A 24,893-nucleotide genomic window follows, 5' to 3' on the forward strand; every position below is an offset into this window, starting at 1 on the left:
AGTAACATAATCTCCTAGATCTATCTTGCTAAATGGATATTGGAAGGTCAATTCGGGCCCTCCGCAGCCAGGTTGTGACTGTGTACGAATGTATGAGGGGTTGCGATCGCCCCCTGCTCATATTAATCATGTACGACACTGGTATTGGTAATCTTCATCCCTTACAACCTGTTACTCAGAATCTATTTAGTCGCGGTGCTTGTCAACCTATCGTGAAAGAAAGTTTTGACAGTATAAAACAACAGGTCAGCGATTGAGGAGTATCCTATCCGGTATCAGGAATTACTATGATCATCTTCCATTCACTTTACTGTGGATGGCCCCATCGTTTTTGCTATTACGATCTTGGTGGTTCCAGGTACAATCCAACTGTCACAAGGCAGGTCAGTGTCAGTTTTAGGTGTATTTGTCAATATTTTCTTTATCAGAAATTTTTCTTTTGAATGAATTGAATGCACTTTAGATAAACTTTTAGCGCAGCTGTGGCAGGCACACACACAGACACACACACAAAACCCCACATAATCATTAGTGTTTGATCGTTTGAAATGCGTCGTCTGATTTATAATCTCAATCTATTATCTAATTTAAAAACAAACAAATGTCCTTGTTCATTTGTTCGTTTGTTTCATTGACGTACAGTAAGATAAAATTTGCAGTATACCAAAAACAAAAATACATATTATACAATATCAAATATTGGAGGATCACCCATTGACTGCATTTACAAACTACAGCCGTTCTTCCAGGGGATCCTACATGATTTACCATTATACGTAGTGCAATATAAATACATGTATACAACCAAAAAATGCACACATTGAAAACGTTTACAAATATACTAGACAGATTTGTCTATAAACCCTTCAAATTTGGAATATCTTTGGATGCTACGTTGGTACATCATTGTGTATGTCATTTTTAATGCAATCCTCAATGTAAACAGACAAGTGATAAGATATGAAAAGATCTTAAAGTTAGTGCATTATATGAATTTCATTGGGTAGTTAATAATGTTCCCTGTACATTCATGTAGAAAAGGGTCCTTTTGCGAGTATTCGAATTTGGCTTTAATCTAGATTTTGGTTCGAATGAAATGAAAAATGAATTGTTTTAAAGATAATAATATTGTGCTTGCTTTCCAACGCCGATGGTCTTGTCCTTACGTTTGTTCATTGCACATGAATCAATTCCATTGATTTTCCAATGAAAATAATATAATAGATTTTGAAGGTATCGATAGCTTCACTCCTTTTTGTGGTCTTAAGTTGTTTGAGTGAATGATGCCTTATTACTCCGTGTTTCAAGACATGTCTCCACAGCATGCACGTAATGACGCATATAGCTTTTTTTTTTCGTAATTATGCCCCCCAAAAATGCCTTTTTAATAAGAGTGATAGTGATCATTTCAGTTCATACTCCGAAGTTATTGAAGAAGTCTGCTCTCAATTCGGGGTCTACTGGAGAATGTCAACACACAATATGCACGTCATAAGCATGGTACATGCATGGACCTACTACACATGGACATTTATCGCTCGTTAATTAATTCGTGCACCTGTTTCTGTCAAAAGCGTCACAAAAACATTTTGAACATGCTTTCCTGCTTTGATCCAGTGTTGTCCACCGACAGCCAGCCTGGATAAAAACAAGACGGCGCTTTGAGAAATCTAAAAACTACGTGCGCAGAAGACAATAACTCTCTTAAATCAAGGAAAATGCATGTGCAGTTGTAGTGCATATTGCGAAATCATCGCTAAAGCAATTTCATTTGCGAAATGCGAGTACTTTACAAGAAAAAGCAAGTAATTTACGAGGTTGACTGTGATTTGTAATATATTTTTCCCCATTTGTCGCACATTGTTTCAGAGTAAACATGGGCAGTGACAGTAGACGACATGCTTGTCTTGCCATTCAGGGATGTGACATGCATGGCCGCAAGTGGGCGCTTCAGTAATTACAAATTTTGTGACGCAAAATTTGTCCTTGTTTCAGGTTTGCTGCTCCCCATCGTTGGTGTTTAATTAAAAGGCAGTTGAGTCTGAAAAGGCACCTCAGCCAAATAGGACCGAAATGAGGGAAACCGGGTTCTTTTGTATACAAATGATGCACAAGATAGAGTGCGTTAGTGGAGATGCAGAGCACTCGAGGGTATTTACAATATTGTGAAACATGCACGAGGCGAAGCCGAGTGCATGTTGCACTACTTCGTAAATACCCGAGAGTGAGCTGCATCTCCACTAACGCCACGAAGTAATCCTGTGCATCATATGTTTTATAAAATGGGTCGAAAACTAACAGCATTTTTCACGTACCTTTGTGGGTCACGATGTCCGAAGATGTTCGTCCCAAACATTTACGCACGTCGCATTCGGAAATCCCGCACATATAAGTACTGCACGTATAAGAGTATACGTACGCCACACATGCTATGCACAAGATAAGGCCGGCCGGCCGGCCGCAGCCCGAACTGGAAGTTGTTTACAGGATTGACAGCGCGTATGCATGCAATTCAAAGGAGCCGCCGCGCGCACAGACGATCGGCAATAGGATTTAACGGGTCTTGGGCAATTACCCCCTGGGCAATTACCCCGCTCCCTTCCCCTGGCCCTAATCCTAATCCTAATCCTGAACTTAACCCTAACCCAAACTCCTAACCCTAAACCTAACCCTAACCCTAATCTTTACTCTAACCTTACCACTAACCAGTATTTGGCCGGGGGGTAATTGCCCTCTGGGGGTAATTGCCCGGATACGGGATTTAACACGCAGTGCAATGGGACTAAAATAACCAACGCACACGTGACTCATTTCAGCGCTTCCTATTGGCTACATTCTTGAACCCATTTTATAATCGGTGATGATGCACGATTACACAATCGCCATTGTTCAAACGTCTGAATGTACTCATTAAGATGCGCATAATCAGGTGGCGGTGGTGAACATTGGATCAAAGAAAGACCTCCATTCATGGTCCATGTGTAGTAGGTAAATGGTACATGCATGCAGTGTCGGCAGTGAATGAAACAAAGAATCACTGGACTATCCAGTGCATTTATTGTTGCCTAAAAGTTACATTACTTTGTCGGGGCTTTTTGATTAATATTTCGTGCAGGGTATTGAAACATTGATTCCAGGCTGTTCATAGATATCCGTTTTCCAGGAATTCGGTATGAGTGATTTAGAGCAGTTCCACCAGGTTCAGCAAAGCCTCGGGCTAGTTAACTGGTTTTCAGTATCCTCGAGTACCTTAGAAAAACGTATTGCATTTGGATATTCAAAATAAATGTTAGTACAAATTGTCAATTGGGCAGTTCAATAGAAGAATATAACTTGTGATGATATCATGATAATTGTGTAGATATCGATGCTTTTATCCCATTGAAGTTTATATCTAACACATTAACATGCATGGGATGACAGCGTACATTTACAATAATCTATAGCATATCGTTACACATGTACACCTTTATATATACACATCACAAACAAATGTACGCAAGCGATACATGGGTGTACTTAAGTTTGTCATTACATTTTATCTGTTATTTTTTTCCTGCTTTTCAAGGAAGTCGTGCAATTTCTTACTGGTAGTGACTTTTTATGGCTCTGTAAATTATTGTTTATTCCAGGGATTATAATTAAAAAGAGACATACTTTCTTTACCTTCCTTTTTTCCAGGGAACACACGCCCGTATGGATGGGAAGGGATAAACACGAGATGTTACAGATTCGTCGCGGGAGAAACGGTGAATTACTCAAGATCACTCTCCCTGTGTACCAGGGAGGGAGGACAGATCTTCGTACCCAATGATGATGCCGAGTTGGCTGCCTTGGATGTATCTGGTTTCCTGGCAACCAGATTGGATCCAGGCATTTGGGTCGGGTGTTCGGACCAAATCTATGACGGACGGTACGAATGTGAGGACGGGGCTACGCTTGATGTTGATATCAGTAATGGTAAGTATCAAAATGTTCCTTCTTTCCCTTCTACAATGATATTATCTCTCTTTTTCTTTATTTTTTCTCTCTTCAAACACTCTCTCATCCACTGCCAGTATTGATACTTTTTTAAATCTGTTCTATACTTTTGTAAATCTCTCTATACCTTTCTTCTTCTTCTTGAACTTCTTCTTCTTCTTCTTCTAATTCTTCTAATTCTTCTTCTTCTCCAATTCAACTCCTGTTAGCACATTATCCCTTTACTTTGAACTGCAGATATTTCTTGAACTTGTTAACTTTTTTTTCATGGATTTACTTTTATATTATATTATACATATATAGATGTACATTTATATATATATATATATATATATATATATATATATGTATCCTCCCTCTCTTTTCTAGTTCATCTTTATGCACATCACCTATGAAAAGCAATGACTATACTCTTTATACAATGTCTTACATTCATCGACTTATGATTCGGGGCAAAATAGAGTGGAATAAAATCGTAAGAGAGTGACACAAGAAGAAACTCACATTTGGTACATTTTTAAGCATAAGTTCATTGCAAGAATTCAAACACGCTATATACAACGCAGAGTAGTACTTACTCTAATCCAAACATTATACATTACTTTTGACAGGTCATTTTACTCAATAAGTGTCCATAGTTTGCGAAATCTTCATTTAGATTTTTCCAGTACTAATGTAATTGCTTGGAGAGGAAGGTTTAAGATTTATTGATTGCTCTGTACAACGCAAATCAAAACAAATCAAATATCCGCATTCAGTGCAGGGCAGTCGGGGTTTTATCAAAGCAGTCAAGGTGGAGGCAAAAGTAGTAAAAATCGATAATTTCCGTGAATTTCGCCTGCTATTGATTATTTAATGGATGATTTTCAAAAGGATACCTTGATATTCTTTCTTTTGATTCACTGAAGTAGCAGAAATGAACGCGAATGAAAGTGTGTAAAGATCTTTCTTGAAGATAACAATTCTTGTGGTTTTCAATAGTTGCAATGATCTTTATTAAAACTGTTTTCAGTTCAACATCGGAAAAGAAAACACAAATACTATAAATTCTAAAAACCATAGATCCTGACTGCAGTCAGGAATTGAAAGCCACGAGTTTGGCCATTATTGCTGCACCAAGAAAAATGAATTGTTGTATAAGAAAAAAAAAACAACAACAACGGTTCGTTTGGGGGAAATATGAAGGTACATTTTCTGATTTTGTTTTCTTTTTTTTTTCACTCTGTTTGATTTGAGCATAAGAAGATTACTGTACCCGGTATATGAAAAGAATAGTGCACGTATATTGTCCAGGATGAGAGAAAAAAAAAAGCTATACTGCTTATTGAGATCACCAATTAAGGTGCTATGATGAGGCCTTCCTCCCCCTCCCCCTCCATGCCAATGGAATATAGTATGTCGATGTTTCCTATTGAATTACGCCAATGTACACACAACAGGGAAACAGTGAGATAAATCACTTGAATGCTTTATCAAAATAAGGATATCTTTCCCCCAATGCGAAGAGTTTTAATACAGGACGAACTAACTCAATTCTTCTGAAGTTGGTGTTCAACTTTTAATCTCAGAAGATCTTCTATTAGTCTTACTGAGATATTTGCAATTAAAGCTGCTAATATAGGCATTGTGTATGTGCGTGCTGTAAATACTGTGTGTGCAATCACACACGATCCATTAAACAGTACAAATTAAAACACGTGCTAAGACATGAATATACTGAACTTTCTCCGTCTATAAATGATGTGGTGCTTCAATGCTGTATTGCTGTGAAAAACAATTAATAAATGGATCCCATCAGGGAGAACAGATGTAATTCACCTCAATTATGTAAATACCACAGACTACAGGCTGTTATGCAGGAAAAATTACTCGCGTCAATATGACAAGACTAGTCTGAATATATATGAATATATGCAAAAACTTTCAAGTCCTGCATTTGGTACAAACAATGGGCTGTTTCTTCCAGGGAGGTGAACCTCCCTGTTTCTTCTAACCATCTCAACATCTTTGTGAGAGTGTGTACGCATGCATGGTAACAGAAACATATTAATTCTGAGTAATACATTTCTTGGAAATGCCACAAAACAAAATAATATCAACAAATACTGCACATTGATTGGAATGTAGAAAAAACTCATCGTTGCGACATAACGGGATTATATGGGCGTTGTAATGCTACAAATTTAGATTATAAATTATTCTTTTTTCATCTTGATCATTTTTTTTTGCCCTGTATTTGAATTGTCATGAAGAGCACCACACATACTTCTGCTAAAGAATTTTGCAACTCTGCTTGAACCTGAACTTTTCAAAGTTGCAAAACTTCACTGTAGTGTTTTCTATACTAGGAGACTACAACATGGGACGTTTTTCATAGGTTCAGGCAGAGATACCTCCAACTAAATGCAACCTTAATGGATCATTAATACATAAAGTAACTATCTTCTTCTTAAAGGCATCCAAAAGCATAATGTCTATTACGTTTATGTATCGTGTATATAAAGTTCAAAAATGATATCAAATAATGTGTCAAATAGTGTGTACATAAAATAAATCAACAGCCCTTCATTCATTCACTTATTTTCCATCTCCAACAAAAATATGTAATCATGAATTCTGTGCAGAAGATACATGCATATATTGGCATCACAATATACAATATGAAATTAACATTATAAAGATATGATTATGCAATTAACAAGAAAGGTGAAGAACCCCCGCCCCCTCCCCCCCCCCCCCCTCAAAAAAAAGTGCGAATATGAAAATGCTGTACATGTTCTCGCTAATTTGAAGCGTGCTGGTTTAAATGTGTTTCTGTGCCCTTAGATTGGTGGACGTCGGCGCCATCAAGCGACGACAATGAGTGCTTGATGTTACGGGAAAGAGATCCCATGGTGAACACAATACATCTGCAGGTATCAGTGAAGTCTCCTGTCATTGGAATCTGTTTGTACTCTGCAAACGTAAGTGACCAATGCTTTATCATTTATGTTGTTGCTGCTGTTGATGATAATCTTTATTGGTGCTTTTCAATCAGAATGATTATCTGTGGCATATCATTGCAATATTTAGGGGGTGCATTAGTCTTTGGATTGCTTCGGCCTACCGCACACTTCAGAATCAATCGAAGCTGTCATCACTGAAATATTCAAAAACCTGTAAATGCTCCCGAAACAATTTAATTCCACTTTTATTTCCTCTTCCATTCCTACTACATGCATCATTACAACTGTACCTCAACGCAAATTCTCTTACTACCTCTACATACTGCAACACCGACCACAGAGATGTGCATCGAAATTACAATACCTCAAAATCCAATATTCGTTACATTTGACATTTTTTATCTTAAAGTCTTATAATAATGAATATAGGATTACAATAATCAAGCGTTGGATTTATAGGTACTGCAATGATGTAGCATTCTAATCCAGTCTGTTTCACCCTTCCATTCCACCGAACTTTAGCAGAAATTAAATATGTTACATAGATGCGAAATTGTTCATTTTTTCAAAGTGTTTTCTTTCTTGTTCAATTCTAGGTGGAGAAGCTATCATACCTCCCGCAGTTTACACAGGAGGAGACTCCAGCGATAGCAGTCTTGGGACCACCTACGCGACTGAGATTCTTAGTGAAGGGAGTGGTAGCGGCGATGACATCGGGACTCCCTGGCTTGACAGTGGCGATGATTCCGGTGATGCGTTCATGGGTAGTGGCAGTGGAGAGGGGAATGGTGGCTCGATTGAAAGCGGTGGATGGGATTCAGGTTATTGGTGGTCTGGAAGCGGTGAAAGTGGAAGCGGAGAGGATACATTCCTGACCACACCCATCGCTAGTTTCTCCAACTTTACCCCGGAGGAGCGTCGGTCAAAGTTGTTTCGCGCAGCCGGATCCACCAATAGGACGCTGTCGTCGAACCACTGTTCGTTAACAAACCAGCCATACACATCACTCCCAGATGTATCTATGCTGGCATGTTTTATGGTCTGTTTCCATGATAACGGCTGCCAGTCTCTCACATTTGTCGCCGGGATCTGTCACTTGAGTCACGACACCAGGTCAGATGCAACTCCCACGCTTTCAGCAAATTCTCTGGGATGCAACTACTATGAAATTGTGTCGTAGATCTACATTCATTATAGACTTCACGATATTTGCCCCTGGTATGCACCCCGCCTCCATGAGTTCCATGTCAGTAACAATTATGATGAATAGTACGCACACACGTATAATATACATATATAAAATAGTATATATCATAATATTAAGTGTATATATATATATATATATATATATGCGTGTGTGTGTGTGTGTGTGTGTGTGTGTTATACGTATGCTTTCTTATATTTACTCCAGGATATTTTGTTCATGTATTCATATGATATGATATTCCTGTACAGGGCTTCATATATACGTCGTATCAAATAGTTAAACGTACACGTTTTCATGTTTTTGGTATAACTGAAATTTGGTCCTTTTCTAAATTTATTGTATCCATCAATGTCCATGGTCCATGAATATTTTGTTGAAAATTTTAAATTCCCACCGGCTAGGTAATTACGATTGTGACAAAAATTAAAACTATTGAGAAAAGCCAAACACTTTAAAGCAACATTGATTACCTTATAATACATGGAAACCAGTTCCTAATGCTACAAATTTAACTTTTTGAGGTCCATTAAACAAACAAGAAACAAACAAATTCATTTTATTTTCTCTGTGAGAATAAATTGCAGCCAAGCAAACATATAACTACTTATTACGAAATCAATAAATATGTAGTTTTGTAACAACTTCACACAATGTTAGGGCAAGTTGTGACAGCACATGGCTTACTTTGTTACACTTTAGAAACATGCATACATTGAGTAAAAGCAGATCTACAGGTGTAGTTGTTAAGTACCTGTCTGCGTGTAAATGTTCGTGTATACGTATGCTTGTATGTGTGGGGGGGGGGGGGGGGTGGAGCGTGCGAGCACTATTTGCTCTTTTAGGATAATATGCATTCAAATGATATTATAGCCGGATATTGCCTAGATTTACATTAACAGTATTGATCGTGAATGAACTGAATAAGTTTTATTTACTGTTTCCTACAATGCAAGCTTACTTGTTATCAGAGTATGTAATGAGGTACCAAACAGTTCTTTTACGTAGCTAAATGCTCAAACACTAGCCAATGATTTCATTGATTGAAGAGTGTTATTTTTAACATCTGAATATGCCTGAAAAACCAAGTGGCATCATACCTGAAATTTTATCGGAATAACTTGTTATACTCTAATGATATTTTCAATAAATGAGGCAAATATAGTAAAACAATTTGACCCTGTACATACATATAATAATTTTAAACACTTTCGCTCAATAAACTGTTAAACACCAGGCGGTGCTGTACTCTCAACAAAAATCTCAATGACACACAATTTTTTTTTTCAACCAGTGGTGTACACATTATTAACTTGAAAATAAAGATTTTGAAAAAAAAATACTCAAAACATGGACCCTTGTGCCAGAGTTTATCTAGTCTTTTGCAAAGGCAGCTCGCAATAATTTGTGGACGTGCACAGTCACAGCGAGTGATTAACAGCGAGTTGCGCGACCTCTGATTACTGTGATGTGTGCGAGTTCATTGCGAGCTGCCTGTGCAAAAGGCTAGAATTTATCCGGCTATGATCGAGAAAAGTATTTAAATTTCTGGTATATAGCAAAGTGAATCCGTCAAAATTTGAAAAGTTAGCTCTTCTCCATTTGCCTTGGTCAGCATTTTGACCTACGTACGTAGACTATCGTTATTCCAATGTCATAGGGACAAGCAGTTTTCTTTTATGTCGAAATTGCGAAATGTCGAAAAGTGTGTATACATTCTTTTTTTTTTCTCTCTCTCTCTTTAGAATTCATATATGATTTTTGCCTGAATTTTTGCTTCCTTTGTATTAAACCGCAATCTATAACGGGAGTGAACTGTACTGATGAGTGCCCTCGATATAAGACGTAATCGAGAGTCCTTTCTCATGTATCTACATTCATCCACCGTAATTTGAAACAATGTGGGCGACCATGTTCAATAAAAACCTCCTCATTAATGCCTCCATTTTGTTTCGCCCTTTTATGACAACAAAAAGATTCGAGAGCCTTGAACATACTTTCAAAACAAAATCTGGTTTTGTTTAATGTTAAGTTTGTTCCCGGGGACCTCTACTTGTAAGTTCTGAGAGAGAGATCTAGTTGCCAATGTTTACGACGATTACCGTCAAATCAATGTCCCCGAAGTACGCAGCATTCCATGCAACATGAAACGGAGTGCTGCTGATATTTTTTCCGCGATTGCTTTTCTTTTTTATGACATTGATCAGAAAACATGTTTACAACTCATTTTTTGTGACATTGATTAGAAAACATGTTTACAACTTATTTTTTGTGACATTGATTAGAAAACATGTTTACAACTCATTTTTTATGACATTGATTAGAAAACATGTTTGCAACTCATTTTTTGTGACATTGATTAGAAAACATGTTTACAACTCATTGTACCATCTAATGGTGCAGTAGACAAGGGTCTGGAATCATTAATGAGCATTTTGTTTCCGAACCATTTTAGCCGACCGTGTTGACGGGTTTGTGTGTATGTTATAAATCCTGTTTTGGAAAAATAAGTGTGGAGGTCCTACAATGTCAATTCGTTTGTGTATGCCTATGTCTGTTTCTGTGATTAAATTTGTGTGTGTAATGTGATGTATGTAATGTGCGCAACAAAATCAGCGCAACTCTTCATAGACCAAAATGGCTCTAATGGTCATAATTAAAACAAGCAGACCCCCCCCCCTCGCACACACACATACACACACAATCAATGACTGTGCCTGTCAGACAATGGTCAGACCACGTCTCTCAGATCATTATAATGAAAATATGCATATTGAAATACATACTGTGGCTGTTTTAAGTTGGTATATGTATCTCTTTCGGCTGGCTGAGACTAGTTGGCAACTTGGTGGCGACTTGAATCTCCCTGCTTGCAAAGACGTCTCCACAGCGTCTTCCTGGAATCTGGCCGAGACTCCGGGGAGTCCGCACGAGAGAATCCGGTTCTTTTTCGGAGACTCTTTCCTGTTTCCGACTGGTCGCGGTGACGTCTCCTTAAGCCCGCCGCACACTACACGATTCTGCCCCGATTCACCGGTCTTAAGACCTTAAGACTAGAAGTGTGACGTCACAGTCTTGCCATTTTCTAGTCGTACGACTGGGTCTTAGCGCCAGTCGTAGAGATTTGACATGTTGAATTTCTACGACTGGTCGTAGGCTTTCAGCCATTCACAATGCAGTAAAATGAGAGCGCACGCAGTGCGCACTGCGCGCGCTTTACAGTCGGGTCGTATAGTGTGCGGTGTCCGGTCGTACGACTGGTCTTAAGACCCAGCTTGGCTTAAGACTTTAAGACCAGTCTTGATCATGTAGTGCGCGGTGGCCTTTAAAGCCCGCCGCACACTACACGATTTTGCCCCGATTCACCGGTCTTAAGACCTTAAGACTAGAAGTGTGACGTCACAGTCTTGCCATTTTCTAGTCGTACGACTGGGTCTTAGCGCCAGTCGTAGAGATTTGACATGTTGAATTTCTACGACTGGTCGTAGGCTTTCAGCCATTCACAATGCAGTAAAATGGAAGCGCACGCAGTGCGCACTGCGCGCGCTTTACAGTCGGGTCGTATAGTGTGCGGTGTCCGGTCGTACGACTGGTCTTAAGAACCAGCTTGGCTTAAGACTTTAAGACCATTCTGATCGTGTAGCACACTACACGATCAGAAAATGACAAGACTGTGACGTCACACTTCTAGTCTTAAGGTCTTAAGACCGGTGAATCGGGGCAAAATCGTGTCGTGTGCGGTGGGCTTTGGTCGGGCCAAGTCGTAAAGATTAATATCATTAGCGATTTCTGGAAGAATAAGTTATCACTTTATTTGGAGACGTGTCTAAAGTCTTAGTAGTTTCGCCGATCAGTCTCAGCGACGCCTTCTTCTGAGATACCTAGCTTTTTAATCTAGAGTGGGTATCTAAAGCCCGCCCCACACTACACGATTTTGCCCCGATTCACCGGTCTTAAGACCTTAAGACTAGAAGTGTGACGTCACAGTCTTGCCATTTTCTAGTCGTACGACTGGGTCTTAGCGCCAGTCGTAGAGATTTGACATGTTGAATTTCTACGACCGGTCGTAGGCTTTCAGCCATTCACGATGCAGTAATTGCAAGCGCACGCAGTGCGCACTGCGCGCGCTTTACAGTCGTAAGACTACTCGTAAGGTTCGGTCGTATAGTGTGCGGTGTTCGGTCGTACGACTGGTCTTAAGACCCAGCTTGGCTTAAGACTTTAAGACCAGTCTGATCGTGTAGTGTGCGGTGGCCTTAATTGGCCTGGAGACTAAATGGCGACCTGGTGGCGACTCGAGTCTAGCTGGTTTTGGAGTGTTCGCGGAGACGTCTCCGCAGCGTCTCTTATCAGACAAGCCTAGTCTCCGGGAAATCGCGAGAGGATCACACAATGTTTGATTTTTTTTTTCGGAGACTTTTTTTTCCAGTCTCCAGCTGGTATTCCTGACGTCTCCGCTTCGTTTCCATGCTGTCTCTTCGGTCAAATTACGGAGACTCATTTTGTCCGCGATGTCCCCTAAGTATAGACGTCTCGTAGACCTTGCGGAGACCCATTGGCGACCTGTCCGGAGACGTAGCGGAGATATCTCCGCGACTGAGAAAGCGTTTCAAAGACGTCTCAGTGACGTCTGGGTGATGCCTCCGCACCCTCCGTACGAATAAGTTGTCACCTAATTTAGACAAGCCTTGGTGACAGCGCAAGCCATTTTTTTTTCAGTCGCACGAGTCGCGGCAGTCGTGGCGAAGGCTCCTTCTTTGAGTTATGCACTTACTAGATCGAAGCTATTTTCATGTATAGGGACTATTATGCATAATCAATGACATTATTGATTGACATATTCTCACTTGAAGATATCACTTTACATAAACGTGAAAAAATTGCTTTGACATGTCGAGTCATGTGATTGATGAGAGCAGCACTTCGTTACTTGCGTGTGCACGAAGTGAGCCGCATCTCATTTCATCGCCAACTTTCAATGAAGAAACAATGCCTTATCGTCTGATCCTGGCGTACCTTTTGGCGCGTTTGGCATTGTCACCGACAGAGGCAGCAGACAATGTCCATGAATTTGGTAAGTGCAGAGCTTCGAGTAGACATCATAGAGGATGTTGATTGCATCCCGAATAAGAAAAGTTTACTCATTAACATAACTATAGTCGGAGAATTAGTACCCCTTATAAACTGAAATGTGTTTGTATGCAATCAGAGAAAAAGGTGATGTCCCAATCTCACTTGATAATTCAGAAGCATGATACATTTGAGAAACTCCTTTGGCTAAAATCATGCACTCGATTCTTGATACCTCGCAGATGAAAAACCCCTAAATGACTTCATCAGAAGCAGTAAGATCAAACAAACAAAAATGCCTTATGCAGTTTCAAAAGTTTCAAGGGTTAAAAGTTGTGGACAATTTCCAAAAGTGTCACTCAAACTTGACAAGAAATGAGGCAGTACGAAATCTCCATTTCTTGCATACTTTCATTATAAATCGGTCATAGATAGGGCTTACATTCACACATTGAATGAGATGATGCCGCTGAGCTGAACTCATTGGATTTTGCATTGTTAGTTTCGTTTGTGTTACTGTTAGCATGGTTAGAGTCACTTATCTATTAGCAATCATGCCATGGGGCCTACATTTGCACTTATACGATGAATAATGAAGCTTTCATTGTCTTACTTCTTAGTTGAATGCGTAAAAAAAAGAACGGCAAGTACTATTCATATCAATCATGTCAATGAGAGGGAGACATATGGTAATAAAAAGACCCCCCTTATTGAATTTGCAATGCAGGGCCGTGACAGCATTGCTTGGAAAAAAAAAGTGTGAGTAGTTTAAATCCTTATACTCTTTCCTTTCCAATAGTTTTAATCAAAGTTTGTTTCATTTCCATCTGAGAAGATGGCTGGATAGCCCATATTGAGCTGCAATAACTGGTCTTCCAGTGTCTTCTATGGGGTCCAGTTGAATAAAGGCGGAGGTGTTCGTGATTGTTGTTGTTGTTGATAATAATTCACTCTCTACAGACATTAAAAAAATTGGAGAGAAAATTTAACTGAAAAAGAAATGACATTATTGCGTTACTGAGATTCCGAGTCGATGCATAAAGGTTTAGCTTTAGCTTTGCAGACCTTTCTTGTCGTTATGAATTCTGATCTCATTCAATGTGTAAGTTTTTTCCCACCTTCGAGTGAAATAGAACTGAAAAAACACACAAAACAGTGGGCAGTGGCTTTTATGAGGGAGTTGCTCCATGATTAATTATCTACATGATGATTTGAAACAAACCCTATAGGTTTTGTTTACAAATAGGTTATACTAAATGCTGTTGCTTCGATACCAAAGGACGATTGTAAGTCCATGAGTTATTTTCTTTCTATTTCTTGAAATTGCAAGACAAATGTGAAGTTGAATGACATGCCCTGTGTCACTTTACTGTTATTTGTGTGTTGTCACATTTCGCGCAAAATTTAATCCATGCTATCCCGTTAGGCACGTAAGCAACATCATTATTAAGACTTATTCCTTTTTGATGGTGTTTGAATTGTAATTTTACGAAAAGCATGAAAAATAAACAAAAAATACATACTTACATTAACATGCATACATACATACATACACACATACATACATACACACATATATACATACATACAAATATCCCGTTAGGCACGTAAGCAACATCATTATTAAGACATATTCCTTTTTGATGGTGTTTGAATTGTCATCTTATGAAAAGCATGAAAAATAAGCAAAAAAATACATACATTAACATTCATACATATATACATACATACATACATTCATACATACATACATACATATAAATATTGAATCAAAATGGAAAGATAAGTTTCAAACTGTGTGTGTTTTCAGCTCCGATTGTCTTGGATGCATGTATGTAGCGTTGAAGGCCTACATATCCAATGTCCAAATGCCCTGACAATGAACAATGAAAGGTTGTCAATGGTTGTAGTGTATTGGTTACTAACTCTTCCTGACTCGAGTATATTACAATCAACACTATGAAATAGTATGTCATATATCTCATTAATCTTGTCCTTCTATTTCCCCCATTACTTTACAATGGGAGAGCTGTATTTGCGCCTTGAGGTATTCTTACCACAGTTTCATAGAAACAAAATATTTATGTCATGTACATGTCAGTGATTTTTAATGGGGTTGTTCAAGGATCAAACCACTCATGCTCTTGTCAACTGCTCGTAGCCTCACCCCATGGTATCGTTTACTACACTTTCACCGCAGGATTATTCCATTACTTCCTTATCACGCCAAACATTGTGGTGTAGGATTCATGTACATTGCCATTTGTCACCACATCACGTCGTTCGCATTCGAAATATCGCTTTTGATGGTTTTAAAAGAAAACAACAACAACAACAAACAATTTGGAAGCAATTTTCACATAATGCTGCCCATGATAATGAAGTACATTAAAGCAAAGCAAACAACAAAAACCAAACCACACCCCCACACCCTCACAGATATCATAATTATTATTACATGTAGGCCTATTATAATCCTGCGGGACGATTAAGGTAGGACACTCAGTGATACAGGAGCAGTTTATCCAGGGGTAAAAACCTCTTCTTCGCTTAGTCACTACATGAAGTCATACTTACATTAAATAAAACCTAATATTCTTACAAATTTTACCGATTCTTAGGTTTCCCTCATAGCTCCCTCTCTCTGCTTTTGTTCGCCTATACAATATCGACATAACACGACCGTTAGAGTACGACTTCTCTACTATCTCGTGAGACATAGACAAAAGTCTTTTTGCATGTTACGTAGCACGTGTTACCAAAACGAATCGTTTATTGTGGAGCAAAATGAAGTATAATAAACTAACATGAAACTAAAACTTAAGTATTATGCTACTGTCAAGCAGGATATTCTTTTCTGTGGCCAATATTCTTTGGGGATTATTTTCAGCAACTAAAATGTACTTCCCCGGAGTTGCCTCTTCCATTACTGTTGTTCATATTGTATAGACTTCTGCCTGTGAATCTCATAAACTGCATTTTATGACTATGGGTATTACCAAACATGTTGTACTATCATTGTACTCGTGGGAGTCTCGATCAATTCTTTATAATTACTTTCAATTAGTCCTGCATTAAAAAGCGATGTCACGCAATATGTATATCTATTGTATTCTACTAAGTACAGATTAACTTCATTCCTGCTAGCCGAGATATTTATGATTAAAGCTTTACCTCCCCCCCCCCCAGGAAAAAAAAAACAAACGATGATAAAAATATAGTGGGCTATTTTCAGTTATAAATTAAAGAATATTCCTTGATGTATTTAAAGTAAGGTATCACTGGACGATTTTATGTGGCTCTACCTCATGAATGATATAGGGATATATATATATATATATATATATAAATTGTTTAATATTTTGTAATGTTTATTTATTCTTATTTTCTTTTCATTACCTATCCTTATATGTCATTTTCTCTGAAATCGTCATTGCTATTTTTGTAACAATTTATATCATTACTTTTGAATGACGAAAATGAATGAAGTGAAAAGAAAAAAAAAATTATGATTGAAACCGTAAGGAGAATGATATCACACACAAGCTTGGGCAATAAAAGGAAGAGGCAGGAGCAGCAGACGAAGAAGAATCTAACAAGATTCTGCTGTGCACAGAATTCTGAAGATCAAAAGCAAGTGATGAAATTCAGGATGATTAACTCATATACTATTTTGTTTAATTCGTATGACAGCCCCATCCTCGCTCGTTGACACGACGACATCAGTGCACATTACGTCTGACGATGTCGTTGATACTGTTGGAAACTTCGAGAGCATAGGAACATGGCTCTGGGTCGTAAATACAACTTTGCCCGGTCATCGCGTTCAGGTTCAGTATCTGTCTTAGACATTTTGATTCCTTTTATTGAGGGGACTACAAGGAAGACAAATTATGGGATACTGATGAAGACACGAGACTTGGAACAGTGCTGAGTTATACTCGATTTGATGCCCATCTGATATTTAGTAACAGCATAGGGCGTTGAAATAGACATAGTGAGAGCTCTTCAATTTGAGCTTCTCAGTGTTCAACCTAGAGCAAAAACGATTAAGAAGTTCTATTCATTTTTTTATCCTTAATATTTAAAGTAATACCGCAATCTGAAATTGTGCGAATTTGAACGCATTTTGTGTCATATTTTGAAGATTGCATTTTTTTTGGTAGAATACATGTATGTTTATATATGTATATATATATATATATATATATATATATATATACATATATATACATCTACTCACATTTAGTTTCATCGCTGCTATTTCAGTACTTGAGAGAGGTGTCTTAGTTCCATGGATGATAGGATTCGTTATACCTTTTCTTGTGTAACAAATACAAGTAGGCCTACTTTACGAATAATAACTAATTTGCATCTTTTATTCTGATTGTTATGACAGTAAGTCGACTAAAAAACCGTAGTTGACACAGAAATAGATTCATGAACAGAGGTTATAGAAATGAACTGAAGACAGAAACGCAGAAACCAGGAGAGAGTTCCTCCAATGTGGTTTTAAAAAGAAGGAATTGTAGGACTACTTCTTTAGGTAATTAATAGTCATTATGACCGTAATGGTAAATATCTTAATTAGTATACAAATATGCTCATTGTCATCACTGAGTTGCAACTGAGTTTTCCTGTTTGCTCCTTTTCCTTTCAGATGGACTTTTCCTCGTTTCAGCTGGTAGTGTATTCTTCAATCCTCGAGATAGGAGATGGCAAGCACAACGACGAAATCAACTACGGATGGCCGTATACCAGACTAGCACGCTTCAGTGGAGACAGCCCAGACGGCAGCGTAACCTCCATATCAAATTCTTTATGGATCGAATTCATATGCAAGACCAATCAAGTAAAGAATATTCAGTTCGTCATCGACGTGCACAGTGTTGGACCAACAGGTGAGAACTTAACGGCAATATTTACATATGCAAAGAACGCATCATTCTTTATTGTATCAATAAAAAGGTGTCATGCGGTCATAGCCTATGCTGTCGCTTGGATTATCAAACACGAGATACAAGATATTGATCGAAAAGTAGTCTCCTATCATAATGTTCAAAAAGAGAGTAGTAGGAACGTTAAAAAATACACAAAAAAAATCAACAAGATGTTGTTTTATTGGTCCATCTGATGAACCATTTCTTCATTCCAGAAAATATAAGAAATACCTATCCACGTCTTGTTAATTGAGTGTCAATGGCATTCTTTCATCTGCAGACGACCAAACCGAAACAAGTATCGTCCTGCAGAAGCACTCGCCGATCACGATCACTTCGCCACATTACCCCGCCGCCTATCGCGTTAACTCTTTCAGGCGGTGGCAACTTCAGGCGCCCGCGAACTACGGCATTGCTCTCGAGTTTTCGTCCTTCAATCTCCAAGCTACGGATGGAAATTGTCTCGACTACGTCTACGTAGGCGACACGGCAACGGGGATAATCGATCAATTCTTGAATCGAGCAATAGGCATGGTCGGAAGCGGTGGTCGCGTTTGGCAGTACTGGGTGTGCAAGATGAACAACGATATTTTCGATTTGTTCAACTACCGCTCCACGACTTCACATATTCATCTACTGTTCGTCAGTAGCTTCAAATCCGGAGGGACTGGATTTTCTGCTGAGGTAACAGTCTTCCCATTTGCAAACGGAGGTAAGTTTATTGTCTTTTTGCTCTACACCGAAAGCGTACATTTCTCTTCTTTATCCTCAATTAAAGTGTAGAGATTTTGTGTCAAAAATCAACCATTTGCTCATTACTTTTGTCCTTTTTTGGCACTCTCGATATAACATCTTTGTGAATTTAAGGAATGACATGGTTTCCTTAACCTTTCTGCGTATCTCCGTACAAAGAATGGATCAGGTAATCAAGAGAGATTTGCTGAGGAACCCTAATTTCATCATCATAATAGGGAATGGTGTCCGATTACAACTACAAGTACCACAATTCTTGTCCTAAGCAGTAGTTCTAGGGTAATACTAGTATTTAAACCATTTCAGACGTGTCGACGGCCAAGATGGCAACAACCAATCCTACGACAGCAACAGCAGGAGTGACAACGGGTACGACAAACATGCAAACCACGGGCCAGTCCTCTTCCCAGGGAACTACGGAGGATCTCCGCCTTGTGGAAGCGGGTGAAACGGATGGGGACTCGAATGGGCGTTGTCTCAGCCCAGATGTACAAATGGACCAGAGTCTGTGCCAACCTTGTGAAGAAGGTAAAAACATGCCCCCCTTTTTTTTCTCATCCTAAATTAACCGCTGTGAATTTGCGAGGAAAATCCTTCCTATTATCATAAAAGTGGCTGAGCCCCTAAGAAAAGAAAGAGGTAAGTAGATAGTTTATTTGAAGTTTTGCTAACTTCTACGTTTTGAAGAAATTGTGATTGTTAACTTCTATTTCCGGTTTAAGGTTTCCTTTCTACTCTTGTCCCCTCTCGCCCCAACCGTCCTCTCCTCTTCATTTTCTTCGTACCTGTTCATAATTATTTGTTAAAGGAGCGCTCATTAAGACCTTTGAACTTCATCTGTGCTTAAAATTGTTTGGAACTTGTGCTATGCACGATTCTAAGTGGAATCTTTACTCAAGTCTTATATTTCTTCTTTGCTATACTGTATAACATCGTGCTTTCATGATTGACACATTGTGTATCTTACAATTTGTGAAATATGATGTATATGCCTGTAGGTTTTTTACAGAAAAAGAATTAACGTAAATAAATTTTGCCATAACTAAATGCAGTGCATAGTTGTTCAGTTGCAAAAGAATACGATTCTGAAAAAATAGAATTAAATAACATTTCAGGAGAACAGAAAGAACTGCTAAAGATTTGTGTGATCGCCACATCTGCTCTGCTCGTCTTGTCCCTACTCGTCACCATAGCGACATGTATCCACTATCAACGTAACCGTCGTATATCGGTCGTGCGTAAGGCAAAGGTGTGGTATGCCAAAACAGTCACAGACATTCTCCAATCGACGACCTTGACTTTTCGGCACAACCTATTTAAGTTCACTGTCAGCCATTTATTATTGTTGCAGTGCATTATCATTTAAAATACCTTTGCCACACAGCCATAGAGAACTCAGATGCATATGACACACCTCACTCTCTAACTTATAATTTTACGAATTGCTAAGTTCACTGCCATAGGACAGGATGTATCTGAAAATCACATTGACACACTGACTCATTGACACACAGTATTTGTCTATTTTTTTTTACCAATTCGTCTTTTTGGAGTATATTGCATGATTAGACTGGACTGATTGAGTTCAATGTTTTCAAAATACCATTGCATACAACTGAAAAAAGAGAATAGCACGTTTTCATTTAATGCGAAATGCGAAATGTTATCATAAACCAATAATAAATTTGGGGTATAATCATGAAAATCAGACATAGATAACCAGTTAACAATATTCAGGGGTTACGCATCCTAAAGCCAGGCTGACACTTGCACGACTTCTGGCCACAATTTTGTCGTGGCAAGTCGTGACCAAAATTTTGAACAATTCAAAATTCTCGTCCGGACATGGCACGCAGGTCACGACGGGTCTACGCACAGTTCACGCCAGTTTACGACTATAGTTTGCGCACTGGCACGACTCGAGTCGTGCAAATGCGTGCCACAGAATCGTGCAAGTGTCAGCCTGGCTTACGCCACCAAGCACTGACTTTAATTGCTTCCAAGTATCTGGGAAACATGAATACGTCGTGCAAGCATGCAAAACTAAAATCCCATTACCTTAATGCTTTGGGTCACATTTCAATGACATCTCTACCCCTATTTTCTTTTCTATAGTTATCTGTGTTCATCAGAGAAGGATTGATCATGGTTTCGATCAAGTTGCCATTCAAGTTCTCAGATAACTCTGGCACTCAAGCACTGGCACCTTCACAAATTGATGACAAACTTTGAGCTTCGTTTTGCGCAGATGCTTCATCATCAATAGTATAACAACTAAGGTTACCAACTCTTGTGTTAAGATACATGTACTTCCAAAATCGAAAAACGAAAGAAAAGAAAAATGACCTGACTTCAGGTAAGAGGCAGTTATGTAATATAAGAATGCACTCAGCCGAAGCATTTTTTTTTTTCAGGTCGTTCCGTCATATAATTTCGCACTCTTTTTAAGAACATTTATTTTGATTCAGCTATTTTTCTAGATATAACCCTGTGTCATCTATATACTTATGTATTACTACATTTGCTCTTGCAGTTAGTTTTTATACTTTAAATTGGATTTTGATGATTTTGTATATTATTCAAGTGTCTGGTGATATGTATATAGTATTTGTTGTGAAAAATGAAAAAAAAAATTATATTCAAATCCAACCAAATTACTGCTTGAATAAACATCTGTCCCCAGAAACCAGTGATAATGGTTATAGACGAAAGAGAAAGGGAAGTTGTGCCGGGGATATGATGTAAAGGTCACAAAAGGTCACAAACGAGAATTTTTGTCATTAGCTCATTACTAACGTCAACATGGGTTACTATGTGTATGAAGTATAGGGGATTACCAGCTCTTCGAGGAAAAGGCTAATCCGTCTACTCCTGTTATGAACTCATTACATATTCATAAAGACGCCACACCCAAATTTAATTGGTTTGGCGATGCTGCAGATCTGTTTACACAACCTTCCAAGTATGTATTGATCATTATCTGAAATTTCAAAGAAACGATAGAGAAAGAAATCTCTCAAAAGACAATTAACATCTCACAGATGACAAGACAAGTGCTGGTTTCGAATCCATTCTAAGATCGAGTGATGATTTCGAAACTCATTGGCACTGCATGGGGGAAAGACACGTTTGATATCGAAAAACAATTGTATGCCCACCCTGTAATACAATCATAAATCAAGAACCATTGATCATGCTGTTAGAAACAATACCATGATTGCCATCTTGAACATTTCCAAGCCCTGTATTAAAAACCTGAGAATAGAAACAATTGTCGCCAAAAGGGAGTATCATACTCTTGTCACGCAGTTCTGAAGTGATCCTTGCAATGTGATTCTAATGTTGAACAATACTACAGCCCTTTTTACACTTGTGTTTCTTAACCCCGTACTTTCTCCGACCCAGGACTATCGTTAATCCCGTACCAATTTTTTTCAGCTTTTTACACTCGCCAATAAATCCCGTACCAAGCTCTTGTCCGGGGCTAAAGAGAAAACTGACCTTTTACACTCGTATTTCTTAGTCCCATACTTTCCAAAACACCTGAATATTCATGATTATGCTGTGCACTGTACAAGTACACGCACGCACCGGCAGCACTTGATTACCTCGTTTCTGATTGGTTAGTGGGGGTCGGACATCTATCGTCTCCTTCGCTTAGCCCCGGATTATTCTTCCTTCTGTTTACACTCGCTTGCTTGGCACCGCAATTGCGGTGCTAACCCTGCTTTTTTTTTTTTTTTTTTTTTTTTTTGCAGGGCCAGATAGTACGGGATTGTCGGTGGGGCTAGCCCACATTGGCAAAAACAAGTGTAAACAGAAAGTAAGGCCCCCCTTAGCCCCACCGTGGGTACCCGTTGGTACGGGACTAAGCAAAAATTTGCAAGTGTAAAAAGCCCTTAACAGTACAATTGACCATTTTGTCTTTCCTGAGAACCATTCTCATTCTCATTAAGAAACATATTAGAATATGATTATTCATTGTCATAAGACAGCAAGTTATGGAGGGTACAGTAGGAGAATATCGCCATCATCGTTGTCATCATCATTTATCATTGTTGTTTCTCGTGTCACTATTAAAACTGCTATATAATCATCTTCCCATCAAGGCCATACTCCTACATTGTAGATAGAATAAAATTGCATGAGAGCAAAATAAATATGCATTTGGAGTATCTGATCTACACATTGATTCTCCAAGCACAAAATTACAGTAAGTATTACGTCATCATACACCATAGCGAAAACAATGAACACCACGTGGTGGCGATTCTGCCAATATCAAACACAATATAAAACACTATTGTCTTATATTTACTCTTACATTATCTTCTGCGACTGTAGCGTTTCAATCGAACATCAAGTAAAACACCCGTCTTGGAGGAAGGATCAGCGCGGCTTCACCCAGATAAGATCGATGTGGATGACTACCTCGTTCCCAGTATTTCGCCCTATGGTCCCATAGTCTTTTCGAGGACTGATTCTGCGGGGTTCCATTCCAGCATGTACGAGAATATGAGAGAGGAAGGGGCTCGCCACCCCTACGCGCAAGGTCCGGGTCAAACGCCCAAACGCACCACGGTGGAATCCAGAGTGAATCCCGTGCTTCAGTCTTCTCCTGTTGGGGGACGAGGTCTCTCCCACGTATATTACCTTGCTAGCAACAAGTAATCTGCAGCTGCACTTTCGCTCAATGAATCTATACATGACATTTAAAATTAGACCTGGGCCCCGTTGCAAGAAAGTTGCAATCAATTGCAAATAATTGCTAATTTTGAAACAAACATTCTGATTGGCTCAGGGTCTGCCCTATTAAGAAGACATGCATGCAACAATGATTTTGATTGGCCAGTGACAATCAGTAGCAAGTTGCGTTTAAACGCAAAGTTTCTAGCAACGGGGCCCAGGTCTCATAAAGCTATATACAAGAATTCGCCGAGAGAGACAACCTCGTTAGGGTCAGATTAAGAAAGTGCATAAAACTCTTAACCTTTATAAACGTATGACCCATCACACCTGGTTGTTCTTTAGCAGATGGAATGATAATAGTAGAAAGTGATCATATTTTGAAAGACTATACCATTTGAAACAGAAGCTATCATATGAGTATCTGAATATAAGAACGACCCAAGTCCACGGAAGACCATTTCGAGTAAACTTAAAAAAACTTCATATCTATTTTATTTGTCCAATTATATTCTATTTAACTGTGATGGGAAGGCAATATTGTATATACTAATTAGAACATACATTATTATGACAATTAACATTTACATTATTTGTGGAGAGGCCATTTTGTGTGATGGACTTGGGTCGTTCTTTGAATCATATACATGTACATGATTTTCTGCTATAGGAGATGAGAATGGATGAGAGAGGGCGCTGTGATATGAATGTAAGATCGACCCAAGTCCTTCATTCATACATTCATATAAGATTTCACTAATTCATTTCATACACTTCCGGGGGTAATTAGGATTTATCATTTATACACAAGATGAGTCCATGCATAAGCTACAATTTCCCATGTCAAACTGAATTTGGCCAAAAATTGGACTTGGGTCGTTTTTATATTCAGGTCTTCATATGGATTGTGTATTTTCTGTCTTGTAATTTTTCTTGCTGTCTTGTGTATTTTCCAAGGGTCCCATATCTTACAAGCTTTGCTTTTTAGTGGGACCCTCCATTTTCATCCCCATCCTTAGTTAACTTGTATTATATGCTTTATGTATATATTCATAAAGATAAAATTGTGTGTGTTTTTTGTCATCTGCTACTATTTTTTATACTGTGCTCTGTTAAATCACATTTTGCAATTTTTACAAATATCCTGTGCATATATATTGTATATAATTTCTGTGTTTATCTGATGGAAGTGAAAATAAATTTGAATCTTGAATTTCCAATCTTGATTAAAAAGACATTTTCGACATGTTAAATTTCACTTGGTATTAGTAAATTAATTGACAAGATAATGTAGCAGAAAATTTATTGATGTAA

General features: G+C 38.5%; 1 protein-coding gene and 1 long non-coding RNA gene across 2 annotated transcripts; both read left to right on the top strand.

Moving 5' to 3' along the window:
* Nucleotides 1–13,149: 13,149 nt before the first annotated feature.
* Nucleotides 13,150–18,240, top strand: LOC139729554 (uncharacterized). Its single transcript, XR_011710875.1, has 3 exons — nt 13,150–13,204; nt 16,894–17,030; nt 17,861–18,240. It is a non-coding gene; the product is annotated as an uncharacterized lncRNA (long non-coding RNA).
* A 183-nt stretch (nt 18,241–18,423) lies between these two features.
* Nucleotides 18,424–24,135, top strand: LOC139729555 (uncharacterized). The gene is made up of 4 exons (XM_071640478.1): nt 18,424–18,852; nt 19,200–19,421; nt 20,087–20,142; nt 23,238–24,135. The coding sequence occupies exons 1-4, from the start codon at nt 18,672–18,674 to the stop codon at nt 23,562–23,564; spliced, it is 786 nt and encodes a 261-aa protein (XP_071496579.1). The 5' UTR covers nt 18,424–18,671; the 3' UTR covers nt 23,565–24,135.
* Nucleotides 24,136–24,893: the final 758 nt, after the last annotated feature.

The sequence above is a fragment of the Diadema antillarum genome, unplaced genomic scaffold (genome assembly GCF_040938485.1).
Source record: "Diadema antillarum isolate AM-2024a unplaced genomic scaffold, OU_Dant_1.0 seq00000246_RagTag, whole genome shotgun sequence".
NCBI classification, from domain to species: Eukaryota; Metazoa; Echinodermata; class Echinoidea; order Diadematoida; family Diadematidae; genus Diadema; species Diadema antillarum.